We start from the raw sequence: 19651 nt of genomic DNA, 5'->3' as shown, positions 1-19651 counted from the left end.
TTATTAACATTGGAGACTACTGCCCAGATGCAGGAATAAAAGCAAAGGGTTTTGGATCTCCACCATACCAAGAAAGATTTATTTTTAATAGAAATATGTGCATGGAGCACCTATTCTAATCACTCTTCCTGAAGTTTAAAGAGTCAATGCCCCATCCCTGGGGTGCCTCCGTAGCCAGGTGGGAAGGAGCAGCAGTGCGTAGCACACGCTTCTTGATTAGACCAGGGTTCGAGTCCGTCACCACCAAATACGAAGGATGCGGAAATGTCAGGGAATAACTATAGCTTATGATTACACAATTAAGAGCATATCCCGGAGCAATATGGCCTTAGTTGCTAATGCTCCTAAAAACCAAATAACAAACAAACAAACAAGCGCCATCCCTGTCAACAAATTAGTAAATTGCCTCTAACAACAACAAACAGCGAGAGAAGAATACATAAATGTCATGCATACTACAGAGGTTGATAGATGATATAACTGACCCTACATCACTCGCAAAAACTTAACTGTTTAATGGACTAGATACATCCCAGTGGGGGGGGGGATTATTGAAGCCCATCCATTAAAGGATCTTTCAAAAGCTGAGAACTAGTATCTAAGTTAATTGTTTTTCGTAATAAATTTGTGTACACTCTGGATGGCTAAGGACAATATAAGCTGTTGTGATCAGTCTAATTGTCATGCTGCATACAGGCTTGATTGCACAGTTTGCATTTGCTTACATTGCTTTCACAAAACACACACACTTATTGTTTCTATTTTGGCTGCCAAATTCTACCTGTATAGGGTTTAATCAAGTAGTGATGAATGTAGCGAAGAATTAATTTTATTCAATCATAAATATTGAAGTTGCACTCCTTGCATCATGCTGCCATTGATTAAATTTTTGAAGTATTGTGAATACGGTCCATGTTTGATTGGATTTCTTGAATTGGCTCATCGTTTTCATATTCTGTTTTAAATTTTAGCAATAACCGAAAATTGCATAGTGTCAGATCAGAGGAATAAGTTGAGTATTGTGGTACAGCAGGAATGATTTTCACATATGTAAATGCTTTTTTACCCATTGTTCAGTTTCATAGTTTTCCCTAATTACAGTTACGTACCACATGAGAAAAACACGTATTTGCTCAAAGTTGAATTGAGTGCATGAAACAAGTCGCATTGTTTGTACACAATGTCCAGAAGATGCATTTGGATGTTATACTTACAAACTTAGTATGCATTCAGGAATTCTTACATTAATCACAAAATCCTTTTGATCAAACCTTATTTTGTGTCCCCCTCCAAGGAATAGAATTAATAGTCATGTTGAAAATAAAACATTTTCATTCAAAAAAAAAATAATTGTTATAATGCTGCACTTCATTAGATCAGACATTGGGCCTGGGAGGCTCTGTGACATTTATGATTTATTTATTAACTAAATTTTACAAGTGGATCATTTACTTAAAACAAAACCTTGCTCATAACATTTTAGAGCTTGATAGAAAATTTGCATAAATTTCCATATCATTGGTGGAGTTTTTTTCTTTATTCATTTCTATTTTGCAGGACATCATTCATACTATTTCCAGTCCTAGTGGCAAGGTCTTAAGAATTGTGATTTTTAAGAAGAATGGTGTTCAGGCTATGGTAGAATATCCTTTTATAAAAACTGATAAATTGAAGTTTTGTTGTTAAAGTATCATTAAAATCTTAAAATTTTTAAAATTAGTTTTTGAATAACCTTATTTGTTAAGTGTATTTTTTTTTTCATATTTTATATACAGGGTGTCTCAAAAACATTGGTACAAACGTTTAGGGGAGGTAGGTAACATCTAAAGGAGTGCGAATCGCATAGGAACCCATAACCGGAAACGTCACCGTAAGTCGGTAGACGGGGCTGTTCATTAGTTCGCAAGAGGGAAAATTTCGGGTTTACTCATTCAAGCAGTAGTCGCCGCACAAAGAGCATGCATCGATATGCGAAATGTGAGCTGGCAGACATGTACCTAGTGTGTAGATTAGCAGAGGGCAATGGACGAGTCGCACGACGAATTTATTGAGAACGCTTTCCAGACAGGCATCTATCGGACCACTGTTTGTTTGCATGTGTGCATCAAAATTTGTACAATTATGTGTCATTTAGAAGTAACAGGAGTAGTGCGGGCAGACCACGTTTGCAAACTCCCGCCGTGGAAGAAGGTGTGAATGCCATCCAGAATAATATAATCCTACTACCAGCACATGTGCTATCACCTCTGCCTTAGGAGTGTCTCGTTGCAGTGCAGTGTCTGGCATGACGATTCTTTACACCCCTTTCATCTCCAAAGGGCTCAGTTTACTGCTCCCCTAAGATCATCCTGCACGTGTGGCTTTTGCGCAGTGGTTTCTCCAAGAAAGTGTTCAAGACTTGAATTTTCCAGCCTATGTTTTGGTCACGGATGAGGCTTATTTCACTCGGGAAGGCTTATTCAATCAGCACAATGCTCATGTGTGGGCTTACGACAGCCCACAGTGTGTGCCCCCATGCGGCACAACATCGCTTCGCAATAAACGTATGGTTGGTGACTGCTTAGTCGGCCCATACCTGTTACCATCCCACATGAACTCTGCTAAATATCGGATCTTTCTTGAACAAGTTCTACCAGGGTTACTTGATGATGTTCCAGCAAATGTCAGATGCAACATTTGGTTTCAATATGACGGGGCGCCTGCCCATTATGGAAGATGCGTGACCATTAGTTCGTGACCATTTGTTGTTGTTATTTGGTTTTTAGGAGCATTAGCAACTAAGGCCATATTGCTCCGGAGATATCTCATTCTGCGGAAAGGTCATTCTCTGACCTTTCCGCATCCTCCGTATTTGGTGGGCACGGGCTCGAACCCCGGTCTAATCAAGAAGCGTGTGCTACGCACTGCTGCTCCTGCCCACCAGGCTACGGAGGCTCCTCGTGACCATTTGAACAGGTGTTTTTGCGTTTTGACGTCAATGGATTATCCGTGGTGGACCCTTTGCCTGGCCCCCACGTTCACCTGATTTATCCAGCCTTGATTTCTTTCTGTGGGGGGCCCTCAAATCTGTCGTGTATGAATTGCCTGTGGAGACGGAAATGGATCTCGTGGCGAGATCTGTCTGCACTGCTGCTGCTGTCAAAGAAACTCCAGGTGTGTTCGACCGTGTCCGCCAATCCATGCTGCATCGGTGTCATGCATGCATCGCGTTTTGTGGTGGAGCCTTCGAGCATCTGTTGTAACATCATGAAATGCATCCATTTCGTACTCCATTGTTTAATGTTATGTCAAATAAATGTTTGCCACTAATTACTGTCTTGTGCCATTTCTGCTGCTTGTGCCTCTGCTACTACTTTCCCGTGACATTTCTGGTTATGGGTTCACATTCCTTTAGATGTTACCTACCTCCTCTAAACGTTTGTACCAATATTTTTGAGACATCCTGTGTATGAAAAAAGGATTTCTTAATTAACCATTATTGGCAACAATTCGGGTCAAAACAACATGTAAACATGTTTTTTGTTGATATTTTCTTTACAAGTGATATGAACAAAAAATCCTGGAGAAATGAATTGTTGCAATGCTATACACCATGATAGATATTTTAATAATCACAAACCTTATATCAAATTCTTGTTTAAAGTGAAAAGAAAGATTACGAATGTACCTTTCTAGATTAAAGAAGTCTCTGCAGGGTTTTAATGTTCTGAAAGCCTATATCTATCAGTTAATGTATTCTTCCAATAGAATAATGTAGCACATCACAGAGCCAGAATAGTTTTTTGTGAGATATAAGATAGGCCTGAGATTTTTTTTTTTTTTTTTTAGTAAGAATGATTGAAATTAAATTTCAGTCATTCTTTCTAAAAAACCTTTGCTCCACTGGAGCATTACCTGAAATCAGCATAGAAGGTGGAGTGCAATGTGCTATCATCAGGAAAACTATGGATAGGATTTCCAGTTAGTGTAGTGTCATTAATATACAAAAGGTAAAGAATGGGAGAAAGAACTAAACCTTGGTAAACACCTGCAGAGAGCAAGTTATAGAGAACTGGATACCCAATTGTGAAAACCAGTCAGCAATCCACAAGATGGGAACTTGTTTGGCAGACCTTTATGCCAAACATGAGCAAAGGCCTTAGAAATATGAGGAGGGAGGGGTTCAAAAAAGATTTATATTCACCCAGAAGAGGCTGTGATAGAAAGATAAATTTTTTTATTTGATACTTGAAATCTAAAGCAACCACACATTCTGGTTTAGGTATCGAAGTTCATATTTTTCTTTGCAGCACTGAATGAAGTGTCATGATGGATAAAGTGGAATATTAGATTAGTGATTCAGCTCCTCTTTCTGCAAGGAAAACACCCAAAACAATCCACATGTGAAAAGTAGAATGCTACACTCACTTGCCAAAAAAAAAAAAAAAAAAAAAAATGCACATTTATTGGGTATCGAATTTGCCCTTTTGTTTTAAATAACACTAAGTGTGTAGTGCAACATGGAACCATTCTTGCACAAGGCACTGTTGCATTGCAGCCATAAAGTGGGCACCACAATCTGGAATAAAAGTGTAACATTTCAAGGTGCAATAGATCTGGTACAAAATTCAGGTACTTTCTTGATGGCACCATTGATATCAATGGGGGCCCATTGTGTGCCAGCAAAACATTCTCCATACCATGGTGCCATCTCCAGGTGCTTAGGTAGGTTGTCTTAAGTCAAACAGGGTCTATTGCTTCGTGAGGTTCTCCCTGCACTCTCTGCCTACCATCAGCCAAACAATGTGTATTGTGATCCACCTTACCACATGACTTTCTTACATTGTTCCACTCTAATCACAAATAAAGTTCTTGGCACCACTGCAAGTGATTTTTTTTTTTTTTTTTGAACTAGTGACTTTCAAATAAGCAGGCGACTTCCAATCCCCTGCACATGGTATGGGATGAAATAGGGCAGTTCAGGGCTTGGTTGAATTCAGTTATTTGCTGCACACTGGATAACAAATTTTTTTTTTGCAGTTCTCCTTATTGTACGAACTTTACTAATGAAGTATTGTTTTTCTGCCACATTTATGCCTTGTGAGATGGGAAAGAACTGCTTCCTTTTCAAACGTTAGATACCTTTGAGATGGATGCTTTTAAGACACCAGTTGGCTTTCGTTTCTTGAATCATTGCTCCTGCTAGATGTGCAGTTTTTATATTCAGTGTGTGAATTGTTAGTTTTCCTTGCATTTATTTACGTTTCTTCTGTCTTAATACAAAGATGGTATTTTTTGGCCTGTGTGTGTGTATGTATGTATTAAGTTGGCTTTGTCTTTAGCTGAGAATGTAAGAGAACTATCAGACTTTAACAGAGGTAGAAGAACAGATGGACAAAAGTTGCAGACAATAGCTTTGACAAGATACCAAATTCTCTACTGCCATTTAGACAACCACAGTTTTCTACTCTTAGGCTGTTCAAAATTTTGTTTGACTTGATTAATAAGTCTGTACAATTGTTGCAAGGTTTAGCTTAGGCAGAAAATGGAAGTGGAGATTTGAATACAAGAGAATTACAATATGCAAATATTGTAATATTACAATTTCTTATTCAACATTGGAAAACAAAGGCTTAGATCAGCGGTTTCAACCTTTTTTTAATAACGGCACCCCTAAGTAATTTATTTTATTTTGCAGCACCTCTACTCGATTTTCTGCCTGTTAGATCCGATTCTCTCCCTCATGTGTGTGTGTGTATTCATCAGTAATCTAATGACTTCAGTCACAGAACAAGGATGTAGCCATCTACTCAGAATTAATTATAACCAATATATATATATATATATATATTAAGAATTTGAAAAGGGGAGAAATAACCTGGAAGACTTGCAATGTCCATCACTCCAGAAGTTGACAGTTCTGTATGTTGCCAGTGTCTTGGGCATCTCATCTGAGTGTATTTACCATATAATAATTGAGGTTCTCACGTCAATTATATTATATGGTAAATATAATAATCTCATCTGAAAAAGATGTTGGCATGATGGGTCCCAAAATTGATAGCAGGCCATGTTCACACAGACTGCTAGTGCAGTGTTGTGGTACTGTCGACTCACAACAGATTCCTTTTTTTTTTTTTTTTTTTTTTTTGTTGAGAGTTAATGATAAGGAATTCCTTGGCCACGCCAAGCACTGTTCTGGAATGACCAGAAACCGGGGAGGAATAAGACTTCCACTTGGACATAGATGTTCCTCTTCCAACCAAATGGAAAACATGACACATCTCAGTCTAAATTATTGCATACAGATGTGCTGCAACAGGAATTCCTTATCATTCACTCTCAACAAAAAAAAAACACTTGTACCCTATCTTCATTTCTCATGCAAAAAATGTCTGTAGCGATTAGCTGGTTCTCCAAAAAGGTGAAAAGACTTAGATCTGGTGATGATTGAAACTATGAGTCAAGGCAATCAGAGACCTTGCTTAAACTGCCAAACTTTGGCAATATACCTGTGCAACCTGTGCAATTTATCCCACATGTATCAACAATAGTAATTGCAGAGTGGGACCTTCTGAATGTCACAGGATGAACTAGTCAGAGAGCTGCAAAGTCACACAAGCAACACATGATCAGAAAAGTTTAATTAAATTTCATTATGCGACTACCCCTTTCATATAATTAGTCCTTCACAGTACTGTAACTAAAATAAGTTCTAAACAAATCGAGTGTGCCAGATCCTGATAGGATTTACTCTCTCATGTTACATCTAGATGTTAAAGCCATTTTTGAATAAAATCTTCCGAAAGCTACAATCCTAACACGTGGTGTTATTGAATAGCCTTAGCATTCCATAAACCAGGAGGTCAGACAGGTCTGCACAATTGTAGGATATCTTTCCAGCTGCTTAGGCAAGACATTAGAAAAGATGGTCCACAATAAACTAGTATAGTACAGTCAGTCCTCGTATAGCACGATAGTTGTGTTCCTAGAAACCCTCGTGCAATATAAACAACAGGCCCTATGGGGGAAAATAGGGTTAGGTGCCGACCACCCAAGGTTGAACATACATTTGTAACCAAAACATTACCAAACACAATAAATAATCATAATAAAATACGTAAGTATTTTACTATGACTATTACTTAATAAAATATTGCTAATGCTTTTGCTTCTGTCGTAAGCAAACTTGTTTTTTGTTTGATTTTCTATCCAAACAGATCACAGCCGTTTCATCTCTTCCAATTCTTTGTGTCTTAATCTAATGGATTTTAATTACACTTTGAGTTGTTCCTGCTATAAAAGTTGTTTTTATTTTCTCTGCATTCTTTGTAATTTTTGGGGTTGCCTAATTTAGGTCTGTAGCACGTGCAATATCATATGGTCTTTCATTTCGCTCAAAGCGTTTCACAATTTCATATTTTTTCTCTATTGACAGAGGCGGACTGGCCATAAGCCTTACCGAGGAAACCCTGGTGGGCCAAAGGCCAGTGTAATTTTGGCCATAAACCATAGTATGAGGCCAGTACAAATTTTCCCAGGTAAGAATTTTTGACACAGTCCGCCTCTGTTTATCGATATTGCTTTTCTTTTTCTCTCTGAATCTGCAGTCTTCACCAGAACACTTCCTTTTCACACCTTTTAAGTATTTTACTCATTTTTAGGGAATAAAGCACAGTTACAAAATGAGGAGGCACACTTGATACACACATAAACAAAGCTGCACGTGTGTAGCAACTGAATAAACAACACCGTAAAGGCAGAGATACACTATTAACACCTCACATTTCTAGGGGTTACTACCATAAAACAGAAACAATTTCCAGTTGCGTTTCTGCTAGTGGAATCTGTTATAAACTCGATCTGATTGCATTTGCGATTATACCAATAGCTGGAATTGTGTTGGTTTTTACATTATTATGGCGAAATGTGTTTCCCCTTCACTGATATAAAACACATACATTTTCAGAATCTTCTCTTCATTCCTATCGTGTTGCGTTCAGTTGGTGTGATTCCGTGTTCGACTTCCATTTCTTGTAAACACAAAGTTGAATCGTGGTGTAAACACGTGTTATACGAGGACTGACTGTATCTGGAATCCCGCACAGTCATCAACGAAAATCAATATGCCTTCTGAAAAACCAATTCATGTTCGTATGATTAAAGCTCAGTCCATCATATGGAATGCTTTTATTCAGAAAGAACAGTTTGGTGTAGTAGCCTGGATATTGAGAAAGCATATTGACACCACCTGGGGCTGTCGCATCCTCCAAGATTTATATGCCACAGGACTTCGAGGTTGACTACCAACGATTATATGCTTTCTTAAAAAACAATCCTCCAATGCATTGTTGCAGTGTTTTGCAAACTGTTGTTTAGAATGGTCTGGTGCAGAGAACAGTATTTATGCTATGCTCTTTGTGATTAGAATAAATAACAATCTATTATATTAACAATGTTAATATATTAACATGGCGCAGTAATTGACTATTAATTCACATAAATAACATAGTACACACATTTGTGGCTAATCTTGACATCTATCTCTATGTAGAGATAACCTTACAATAAACAAAATGTCATTGACTTGGCATAATGGTTACTGTTTATTGGCTTCAACAACCAAAGCTAATTCATTTCTGCAAAGAGTGTCAGCTAGATTTTCAGATACTATTATGAAATGTATTGTGTATTGGAAAATCATCACCAAATATTAAAAAATGCATGTATTAGTCTTCCTTAGTTATGAAAACCAATTTCCTTAACTGTTTCTTACATTTGATAGCATTGAATCAGCTAAACGAGCTAAGGAGTCATTGAATGGTGCTGATATCTACTCTGGTTGTTGCACACTTAAAATTGAATTTGCAAAGGTAAGAAAGTTTTATTTAATTTACTGTTTTTAAAACCAAGGAATTCATTTTAATCTCCTGAAAATTCTTGAGTGGATTACACCATATTCTACAGCAGTTTATATTAGATGCAGATACTGACATTTTATGATATATTAACATGGCACAGTGATTGATTATAAATTCACATAAAATGTCAGCCTTCAAGACTATTTGGCTTCAAGGCTAATCTTCTGTTAAAAAGCTAATCTCTGAATTCTCTTCCACATCAGATCATAGATTAGGTGAGGATTGAACCTATAACCACTGTCTTCTTATGAATATGATTTCTGAAAATGGCTAGTCAGTTTTTGGAAAAAGTCAGCTTGGCCCCATTTTTGTTGATTCTGGAATTTGTATTTCACTATTTATGGGTTTTCTAGAAAGTTTCTTTTCATATGCTGGAGAGCTCTTTTAGTTTTTGGATCAAGGCATTATATCTACCTTTTTAAAACTCTACATCAGAAACTTGTTACAATGGATTTTGGGAAAAATTGATTTCAAATCCATTGAAGGAAGTATCCCATCAGCATTGAACCTGCTCAAACCATTGGAGGAATTGTACAGGAGGCATGGAAACATTTTTCAGTTGTGGACTGTATCAGAATCGTAGCTTTATCGCTCATTAATATTAAATGCGTGTTGGAAAAATGTATGCCCATGGTAGGTTCTTTCAGGATATATAGTTGACCCAACAGAAAACTGAATCGGTGCAATAGTAGAATTTGCTAAGTCGGTAGGAGAAGGTTTTGATGATATGACTGGAGAGGATCTGAATTGATTTTGTTTACCTCTGATGCCATTTTGAGAACATTTCTTGATGATTGGGAAATGTTCTCGTTTGATTACTATTTAGCAGTGATGAAGAGGAAGAAAATCAAATGACTGTACATTATCTGACATATATGTATCACAGTTTAAGTCATTTTTTCAGTTATTACTATTTTTAATAAAAATTGTTTCCTATAGTTATAAAAAACACTGATAATTCCTGGAGTTCAAAATTCACACTATAAAGCATGTGGAAAGGCATCTTCCTACATGCTTAGCTACTTAGCTGAACAATTAGAACCTTATTTTTTGAGTGCACCTTCAACTGAAAGGAGGACAGAGTTTAAAAGGGAGCTTGGGGAGCTTCAAAAATGCTTAGCTCCATAACATGAAATTTACAAAGATTCATCAAGCAAAAGCAAACAAACCCAGATTACTGATTTTTTTTAAAGAGAGCAGAAGGTACACAATCTAGATGCTGCAGAAGAATGTTCAGAAGGTGAAGATATTCTGCAACAGAGAAAGCACAATCAAGTGTTCTCGTTTGATTATGCTTAGCAGTGATGAAGAGGAAGAAAATCAAATGAACGTACGTTGTCTGACAAACTGTGATATGTATCACAGTTTGTAAGATGTTTTTTCAGTTATTGCTATTTTTAATAAAAAAGTAATTTTGCAAAAGTTATAAAAAATTGGTGTGTTTTTTGTTAGCTTTTAGAATGTAACTCCCCATTTTGTACTGGTCCCGTATAACACTGTTTTGTACTACACAAAATTTTACAGGAACCTAACTACCGTGTTATACAAAGGTTACCTATATTTTGCGAAGCCTCCCTGAAGAGCGAATAATCCAGTTATCTTGAGATCAGCACAGATGTTCCACGCAAGACCATGGTACTTTATTACATCCAGAATCTTGGACATACTCTGATATGCTTCTTTTAAGTCAACAGCATGAAGTGAGGCCCAGAGTTTGAAACATCATTTACATTGCTTCGTCTTCAATTTTCCACACCAGCTTCAGTTTGTCAGGTTTTCATCGATGTCTTCAACACTACTACTAGGTGTCAGGATTATTGGAAGGGGCCAACAATTTCTCGATTTCTTTATAAAAATGGCCTTTACGAGATGTTTGCACCATGACTATACACTGTTTCTAACAGGAGTGTTTCTTTAAATACTAAAATCAAAGGCGCACAGCCACTTACTTCACACAGCAGATGGAAGTGGAAGTTTTTGCTGTTAACAGTTGAATGTAAACATTCATGTAGTTCATCAAATTGTTTACTGCATCCCAATTGCTCACCTCACTGGAAACATGCCAAGAATATTCCATTTGTGTAATAGGAATTCAATCATAGCATGAGATTTAAACTGTCTTGTGCATATGGCTATACCTAAGTGGTCAGCATTATAAAAATATACAAATGGATAAACCAGCACCCTCTACCAAAGAGGAAAATCTGTTATGTTATCCAAGAAAATTATTTCAACATTTTGATAAAGAAGCATTAAATGATAAATTGATTATACCAATCAAGTAAAAAGCATGTTAAGGTAACAGCAGGATTTAAAAATTTTTGTTCATCTTGTCCTGCAGCTGTCCTTTTTCAGTTTGTCCCCTTGTGTGGAATCCATCGTCATTGTTTTCTCAATACATTTAAATACTTCAATTTGCAGAATGGATTGAAGACTGATAACCTTTTCACAAGTCTGAAGAAAGGGTTAGAAGTTGTGTGAGAGCAATATGAACAGACGTAAGAGTTACCAAACCCAAATGAAACAACTCTGTCTAGCAATGTAATATATATACTTTTAAACATATTAGAAGGGTGGAGGAGCATTACTTTATAAGCTGTGCTACTTGCTCTTGGTGGTAACAGTAATGCAGGAACATAGTAATGTTTGGATTGATCTGAATTTCTAAAGGTTTAATTTTTATTTTTTATTTTTTTATTTGTATTTGATGAATTGATTTTATTATTTAATGTTAATATTAATTTAAAGTAGTGAGTTTGGGAAATAACTAGAGAATCAAGAAATTTATCTTATTGATGAAGACTGAAAAATCAACTTGTGTGTATTTATTTATTTATTATTATTTTTTATTACTTTCAGCCCAACAAACTTAATGTTTACAAAAATGATAGTGAGAGCTGGGATTATACCAACCCTGGTCTTGGTAAGTGTACTTTTGTAGGAAATATTGCATGCTATGTTAAAACCTATTAAATTGTAGCAAGTTTTTTTTTTTTTTTTTTTTTTAATTACAGAAATTTTTGCTCTCTACAGAATTAAAAGATTTTAATAAACAGAGGTAGTCCTCTATTTATGACATTCTGATTTGTTTTATTTTACTGCAACGGTAGATTTCGCTCAGACCATTATGAATTGTTTTTATCTCCTTAGCAGGACAGAACACTGATTGGTCTGCTGCTATACAGCATAATATGCAATAATTAAATAATTAATCATGTGGAAATTCTATGCTTGTTATATTGTAGTAAATAGTGAAATATAAGTTATGTTTAAATCACTCCAAACCCTTCATATATGAAAATTGCCATTGAGAATGGCTACAACATATACTGGGGGGAAAGTAATTCTTTTTGTAGTGGTATACAAGTGCAGGAAAAACAACTAGCTATAGAGAGGATGCAGAATGGACAGAGTACTGATGAAAGAATGATCTGTAGTGTGGCATAAAGTGCTGTTCAAATGCAAACAAGTCAGTGTGGAGACTATTAAGCAGTTTTTGGTCAAAAAATAAAAAATCCTAGATGACTTATTTTTGCATGTTCATTAAGGATTATTGTGTTGAGAGAGATTATTTTAATTACAGTGATACCGGGGCGTGATAAAAAAAAAAAATTTGTTAATTTTGGGTGCCAAATTAACAAATTTTGGCAATTAACACTCCACTCTGTAGACAGTAGGATAGTTAGTAGTAGTGATCCATAGCGAAATCTTTTTCTCATCCAGATAAATGAGGATGGCTTGTCACTTTTCCTACACACACTCCCTTCATTATGTTACTTTGCACCATTGGTAAAAAATAACAGTTGAGGACACGTCAAATTGTGGATGAACCTACACCTCACAGAAAGACGTTCTGTTTATACCAGTTATTTTAGTGGGAAAAGTGGCTAGTTGAGTTATACCTTCTAAGAATTCGATTCTATCATAAATAGAGTACTGCCTTTATAAATTGTTTATAAATTCTTTTTCATGGTATAAAATATTTGAAAAGCTAAATTATTTGCTTGTAACTTTTTTGACAACCCAGTTCATAAATTTATTTTTTGTTTAAAGTCTTTTATAATGTATTTAAGATAATATCACCCTATCTGAAATAAAAAGAAAAAAAAAAAATTTTTTTTTTTGTGTGTGTAATGTTCTAGTCAAAATGAGCAGCCAGCATTCTAGTTGATTTATTTGCAAGATCACACAAACCCCAGAAATGTGCCAAGAAGCAATGTTAGAAGTGTTCTGAACACAGACATGAGTTGTGACATAAAGTGAACAAAGGTATCTCTAGTCATGACACAAACCGTTACAGCATAAGCATTTAAATTAATGGGGCTACATAATATTGCTGAAGCTGACATGTCACAAGATACCACTACAACGAATACCAGACATTGAACATGAATGATTGCTTTAATTCAGTTTATTTACTCAAAGGATACCGAAGTGGAACATTGTGGATGCTCTTTCCACACACGAAGTGTATTATACACATTGTACGCAACATAATCATGAAAATGTGAGAAATCAAGAACATTTTATATAACCTACCTTGACATGAAGTGTACAAGCATTTCAACGAAAACAAAGGTACATTGATTCCTACACTGGATTTCAACATTGTTGTGCATGACCTCTTTGTAATGGAACAGTTACAGAAGCATATCTTAACCTTTTGAGTGAAGACTTATATGATCAGCAAGTTCTATACACGTGAGCAGTGGCATGTCTTCTAGTTTCTCAAGCTATCACCAGAACTCACTTTCCTTATAGCCATTTAGATTAATGGTCAGTTTAAAATAAAAGAATAAATAATAATAAAACAGTTTTTTTTATGAATTGCACAAATCTTTTGAAGAAGGTATTTTGAAAATTTTAGCCAAATTGGGACTATTCACGAGTCATAAGTTAAACAAGCATAAGTATTTGCTATTTCACAAATTTACAAAAGAACAAAGAACTGAACAATAAAACTGATGAATAAACATTCTGTAGGGGGAAGTAAATTTTATGATATTAAAATATTAGCGGCTCAGGCTACAGCACAGTCATATAAAGTGCACCCTGTCACAGTTGTATTGTGTGCTAACAGAAGAAATATGACACAAGCGTGGCTAATAACAACACAAAATAGAGAGCCACAGGGAACACTGGCAGGAGAACACACCAGAGTGCAACCATATAACTCATATAGAATCTTGATACAGTTGTAGTTCTCATCTAATGATCTGACCCCTATGTTTAGGAGGGGCTCCAGGATTCATCAAAGCAGCTGGGCTCCACGTTTCTACCTTGTGTTCCGTACTTCTGTAGCATATCATCTTAACTCTACTGTCCTTGTGAAGGTATCTGTATTTCGTGGATACAGATAATTGATGTGACAGCATGAAGATTCTTCATCTATATGTTTAACCATATATGCCAGTGATCTAGGAAAATGACAAATATATCTGGTCTGTTCTTGCCATCTTACCATGGTTATAGAATGTACAAAATTAGCAACTGAAAATGCAGGTAGACCCTGGGAAGCTCACAGGTATGTATATTAATTATTAAATTTGTATTAGTCATTTTAAATTCTTTGTGGTATTTTTTAATTTCCACTCTTCTGCCTTTTAAGAACAAACTAATTTTCCTCTCTTAAAAAATATGAAAATGAAATAGATTTATTTAACTTATTTTTTTAGGTAGTAGTTCTTACCCAAGATTAAATTTTTTATATTCACTCTAACTTTGCTCTTTTGTACACCATGACAGAAAAGGCAATTGACACAACTGATATTAACCATTTGCTTTTGTGAACTAGCAGAGGTAATCAGTTTTTCCATTAATAAGTATCCAATGGATACTTTGGATACTCTGATTTTTTATATGATTCAGGAAAGAGAATGAGCAGAAATGGCAGAGAAAGGAACCAAAATGCAGGTGAGAACTCCAGCCATATTAATTTCTGTCACAGTCTGATAACTAAATTTGATGGTCCTTTTAAGAAGCCTTACCCTGCACCACAGCACTAGAGTTATTTATTACATTGAGGAGAATTACTTTGGAACTAATAAAGAATATTGTGTATGAGCAGTTATCATTGAAGAATAAAAATATTTTGTTAAACAGGGTGTGCAAAAAGCTAGAATCAGCTTGTCACATTCGGTTGCAGAATGTAGGCACCTTGTTGATTAGCATCTGGTATGTGTGCAGAAGCTGCTAAGCGTGGAGATATTTCCTTTTATTGGTCAGCAACAGATTCTACAAATATTACTGTTGTGGAATTTTTTTTTTTTTTTTTTAACATTTCCAATAGTTTACCTATGCTGTGGAGGAGTATTTTGCAGTTTCTGGTTGACAAACTTTTTTTGGTTTTGCCACAAAACTTGACAACTTATTGATTTTGATATCAGAATGGTTTGATTTGATTCTGTATCAGGTTTAGGAGCATTTTGTTTGGCTTATTCACTGAGCACTTAAAGTGAAAGCAAAGAGTCATTGATTTCGTCATTTACGAAGTGAATCTTATGCATTGCACTATTATAAATAGTTTAAAATATGCATACTTGGTATGAATGCTGAAGGGGAAAAAATAATTTGGAATTTTCCTAAATTTTATATATTGATTTGCATATATGTTATACAAATGTAGATACATCATTATTCCATAGAGCTTAATGTACGATTTAGTGACATGCAGGCTGTGCACTTTTTGTAATGTTCTCTGCAAGTTTTTCACAAGTTATAAGCTGTTTTGTTCTTGAACAATCCTATACACAAATATTGTATGGTTGTACCAGCTATCAGTTCATGTAGAAAACTTGTTAGCTTGCATCTTAGGAATGAAGGTCCTTGGTACATTTTCTGTAATTGTTCAATGGCCCTTCAATCACTTGTATGTTATGTATATCCTTTTGCATTTTTACTGCATTCTCCTTACCGTGTCTAGTTTTTAAATGGATTTGTATTTTCTTCTTTACCACCTGTATTATGATGAAATGTATTTTGTTTTACAAAAAAAAAAAAAAAAAAAAAAAAAATAGGTTTATAGCAAATCTGGAGTTGTGTACATTTTGGCATTGCTTACTTTTTGCCCTCCCCCAAGTGCAATCACGGATTCTTGTTAATATCTTATTAATGAAAGAAATACATGTGCATTTGAAAAACATTTGGTTATTCTGAAATGTTTGCCCATTGTTAAGAAGTTTATATTTCTTGAGAAAATTCCATTCTTTGCAAAAATGCAACCATGACTTGTAGTACTGGAATATATTCCTGGTAATCACTATAAAAGGGAAGAAAATATAGATTACTCCTTGCTTTTTTAATGCTTCTTCATTATTGGAAGTCTTAGTGCAGTTGGCACTAAGAGACTGCTGTTTTTTCAGTTATTTTTTATTTAACTCTGTAATTGTGCATGTGGGAGACGTCATTCTATCACAAAAAGTTATGCGCAGACTGATTTTTTTTTTAAGTAAAAAAAAAAAAAAAAATTCTAGAAATAATCTCTGAATATAACATACCGCATTGGTTATTTTGAATTCCAAGTCCAAAAGGACTGAAATTGAGCAATGAGTAGATTCACTTAAATGTGTATAAGTTTATGAAGACCAACTTCTAATGTTTCAATGATATTATGTTGATCTCTCATTGCATATTTTTCAGAATGTACCGTTAATATTCTATTCAAAACAGTCACCAAAATTATAGTGGTTTTCAAGTGAATTAGCAGATAAAATTGCAAATCGAAATATAATTTCTACTGAAGTAGTTATTAAAATCACAAGTCCAGGGTAGAAAAGACACTTAAGCCGGAGAGTAAAATTCAAAACTAAAAGCTGAATAACTTGTTCATTCCTTCCTCTTTGTTTATGGATTTTGCTTACAGCAAGTTGTTCATATAACTGAATCTGGAGGAATATAGAAAAATAAAATGCTGGGAGCTTGACGTAAGTGCAGTTTTTACATTATTGGTTTTGGCTTCTTGGATTCTGCGTTTTGTTTTTCAGTAGTTGTTTTGCTACCATTGGTGTATTATCCATATAGGTAGCAGATAAAACAATTTTTGTAGTTCCTACTTTGTTGTAAAGAGTTTGTACTACCTTTTTATACATTGAGGATTATTATTGGCATCACAGATAAAAGTTCTGGAAAGTTTCTCTGAAGTTCAGTTTTTGGTGATTTCCCCAGACACTAGTAAATATAAGTGTTTTTACTGAAAAGCCACCTATAGCTGATGTGCAAGGTGGAGGTCAAGTATGGGGATGTGCAATAATGTAAATAGATATAAAAATAAATGATATAAAAGAATTGTAAGCGGTAGATTAAATTATATTAAGAATTCCTAAAATAACTGCATTGCAGTAGTTTTTTTTTTTTCTTTCTTTTTTTTTTTTTTTTTTTTTTTTGTATTTCCCCCCCACACATGAGTGTTCTGTGCTGTTTTCTGATGTAAACAGATGATATTGCTTCTGAAATTTGATAATTCTGCTTGGGTTATTTTTGGTATTTAATTGGAATGCCAGAAACTAGCATTAGGTCTCCTAATTAGTCTGCTTAAGTATGCCATTTGGAGATTTTATATATTCATAGACCAGTGCATGTTATGTGGATCAACATTAGCTCCAACAGAATGCTTAAAAATCAAGCCTGTGGTGGAATTCAGGCCTCACAAACAAGTTATAATTGCTGACCTGTTATGGACAACTGATTGATGATAAAATGCAATGAAGTTGAATTTGCTCATAAGTCAGCAGTTATTTGTGTGGTTTTAGCAAAAGAAAACACAAATTTTAAATACTGGAATTACTCATTTTGAGATGACCCATCAGGGTACTTTTTTTTTTTAATTAATTAATTTATTTTTTTTATTACGTCCAAGTACCAATATAACAAATTATTAAAAAAGTGTTTTCTAGCAGGAGTGTTACTCTGAATGGATCTCATGAAAGCTTTGGGTGATTTCACATATCTTCTAGGAATTTCAGAGTCCACATTTGAGAATCTGGGTTAATCAAAGTAGAAGTCCTAAGAACACATTTTTGTTTACATTATACTTGAAATGGCAGCAATAGCCATGAATTTTATAACTTCGTTGTAACTGTTTTATGTGTCCATATAAGTTATCCCAGGACCACAGACCTGATTTTATCATAAGTACCATATCCCCCCCCCCCCGGATGAATTTTTAGAGCTGTCAATCTACTCGTGAAATATGCAATTTATCTCCTGTGAAGTGTATTTTTGGTATTTACTGTGTAATTAAAATTATGTCGGTAATAAATTTCCATGTTTTCACTAGATTTAAAAAATGAATGACACTATATCAAGTGATATATATTAGGGAAGGAACTTAATGAATTTGAAATCATTTATAAAACACAAAATCAACAGAGAATCCTAGTCATCAATAATATGATTTTATTTTAATCTCATCAGGACACTAAATCTCATTTATGAGCTGATCTCAACAATTGGTTTGAACATTTATTCTCAGGCTTGGGAGTTAATGGTGAATAAGGTTAATGAAGCATTTGTATTGAGAAGCCCTCACCACCTCTTCCAAAAAAAGTTTTTTTCACTTTTCCATGAGTCAGTTGTTTTGAGTGTGGAAAGTTACAAAAATTTAAAAACTGTCTATATAAATGCTTTTAAATTAATTTTTTTTTTCCAATTTTGACATTAATTTTCTGTTCGCAGTAATATCTTATATTTATATATATATTATTTAGCATTAGTGGAGGCATATGATGCAAGAAAGCAAGCTTATAAAACATCAGCAAAAAAAAAAAAAAAAAAAAACCCTCCCATTTCACCCATCCATTCACTCCAAATTGTTGACCTCCACTACAACAGATAGAAGTTTTTGTTTGAACTATTAACCACCCACTGGCTAAAGACAAATCTTCACACATCTATTCTACAATTGCCTTTTCACAATTTGAATTTGTCCCCTCAGGTGAGTAAACTTGAGCAGGTGGAAGAATCCCATTAGCATTGAGCTTGCTCAAACCATTCAATGCCTTATACACTTCAATTAGATCACCTTGCAGGTGCCTAGTTTCCAGACACTGTAATTTGCAAAACTTAAGCTTTTCTTCGTAAGAGCAACTCTTTGTTCCATTCACTAATCTTGTTGCTCTTTCTGTACTTGTTCCTGTACACAGTACTGAAATTGTGGTCTGACCATTGCCTTATACAAGGGGATAACCACCTCCTTATTCCTGTATATCATTGACACACCATAATGAGCTATTCTTGCAGTCTGTCTGCACTGCTCAGAAAATTTCATAACTGACTGCAAAACTAACCCTGGGTCCTTTTCATTCTCCACTACCCTGAGTGTAGAACCACATACTTGGTATGTTACTCTGGAGTTTATGCTATCCATATGTAGTACTTTACATTTGTCAATGTTAAACTTCAGTTGCCACTTCTCAGCCCATCTGCTCAACTTTTTGAGATCCTGGTGCATTAGCGTACCATCATTACTGTTATCAACATCCATGCCAAACTTCACATCGTCTACAAACTTAGACAATAACCCTTACCTTCATCTATACCATTGATAAATTCCAAAAACAACATTGGGCCGAACACAGATTCCCGGGACTCCACTAATAGCATTAGTCTGCAACTCAACCATCCTTTTATCCATTGTAGCAACTTGACCTTAACGCCGTACTGCTCCAATTTGTACAATAGTCTTCTGTGTGCTGCAGTATCAAAAGCTTTCCTAAAATCAAGTGTATGATATCAAAATATTCTTGCATCCAGTT

At 35.1% G+C, this 19651-nt stretch overlaps 1 protein-coding gene across 1 annotated transcript in view; it reads left to right on the top strand.

The window, feature by feature from the left end:
• Positions 1 to 19651, top strand: part of LOC150084571 (heterogeneous nuclear ribonucleoprotein L-like) — a 119837-nt gene that overhangs the window by 29532 nt on the left and 70654 nt on the right. The window contains exons 4-6 of the mRNA XM_090376491.1: positions 1558 to 1645; positions 8758 to 8852; positions 11760 to 11823. Of these exons, the coding sequence (XP_090232617.1) occupies positions 1558 to 1645; positions 8758 to 8852; positions 11760 to 11823 (247 nt within the window). The remainder of the gene's footprint in view (positions 1 to 1557; positions 1646 to 8757; positions 8853 to 11759; positions 11824 to 19651) is intronic.

The sequence above is a fragment of the Mastigoproctus giganteus genome, chromosome 6, assembly GCF_048544385.1.
Source record: "Mastigoproctus giganteus isolate SK-2022 chromosome 6, ASM4854438v1, whole genome shotgun sequence".
NCBI lineage: Eukaryota > Metazoa > Arthropoda > Arachnida > Uropygi > Thelyphonidae > Mastigoproctus > Mastigoproctus giganteus.
This window is presented reverse-complemented; position numbering and strand designations above follow the sequence as displayed.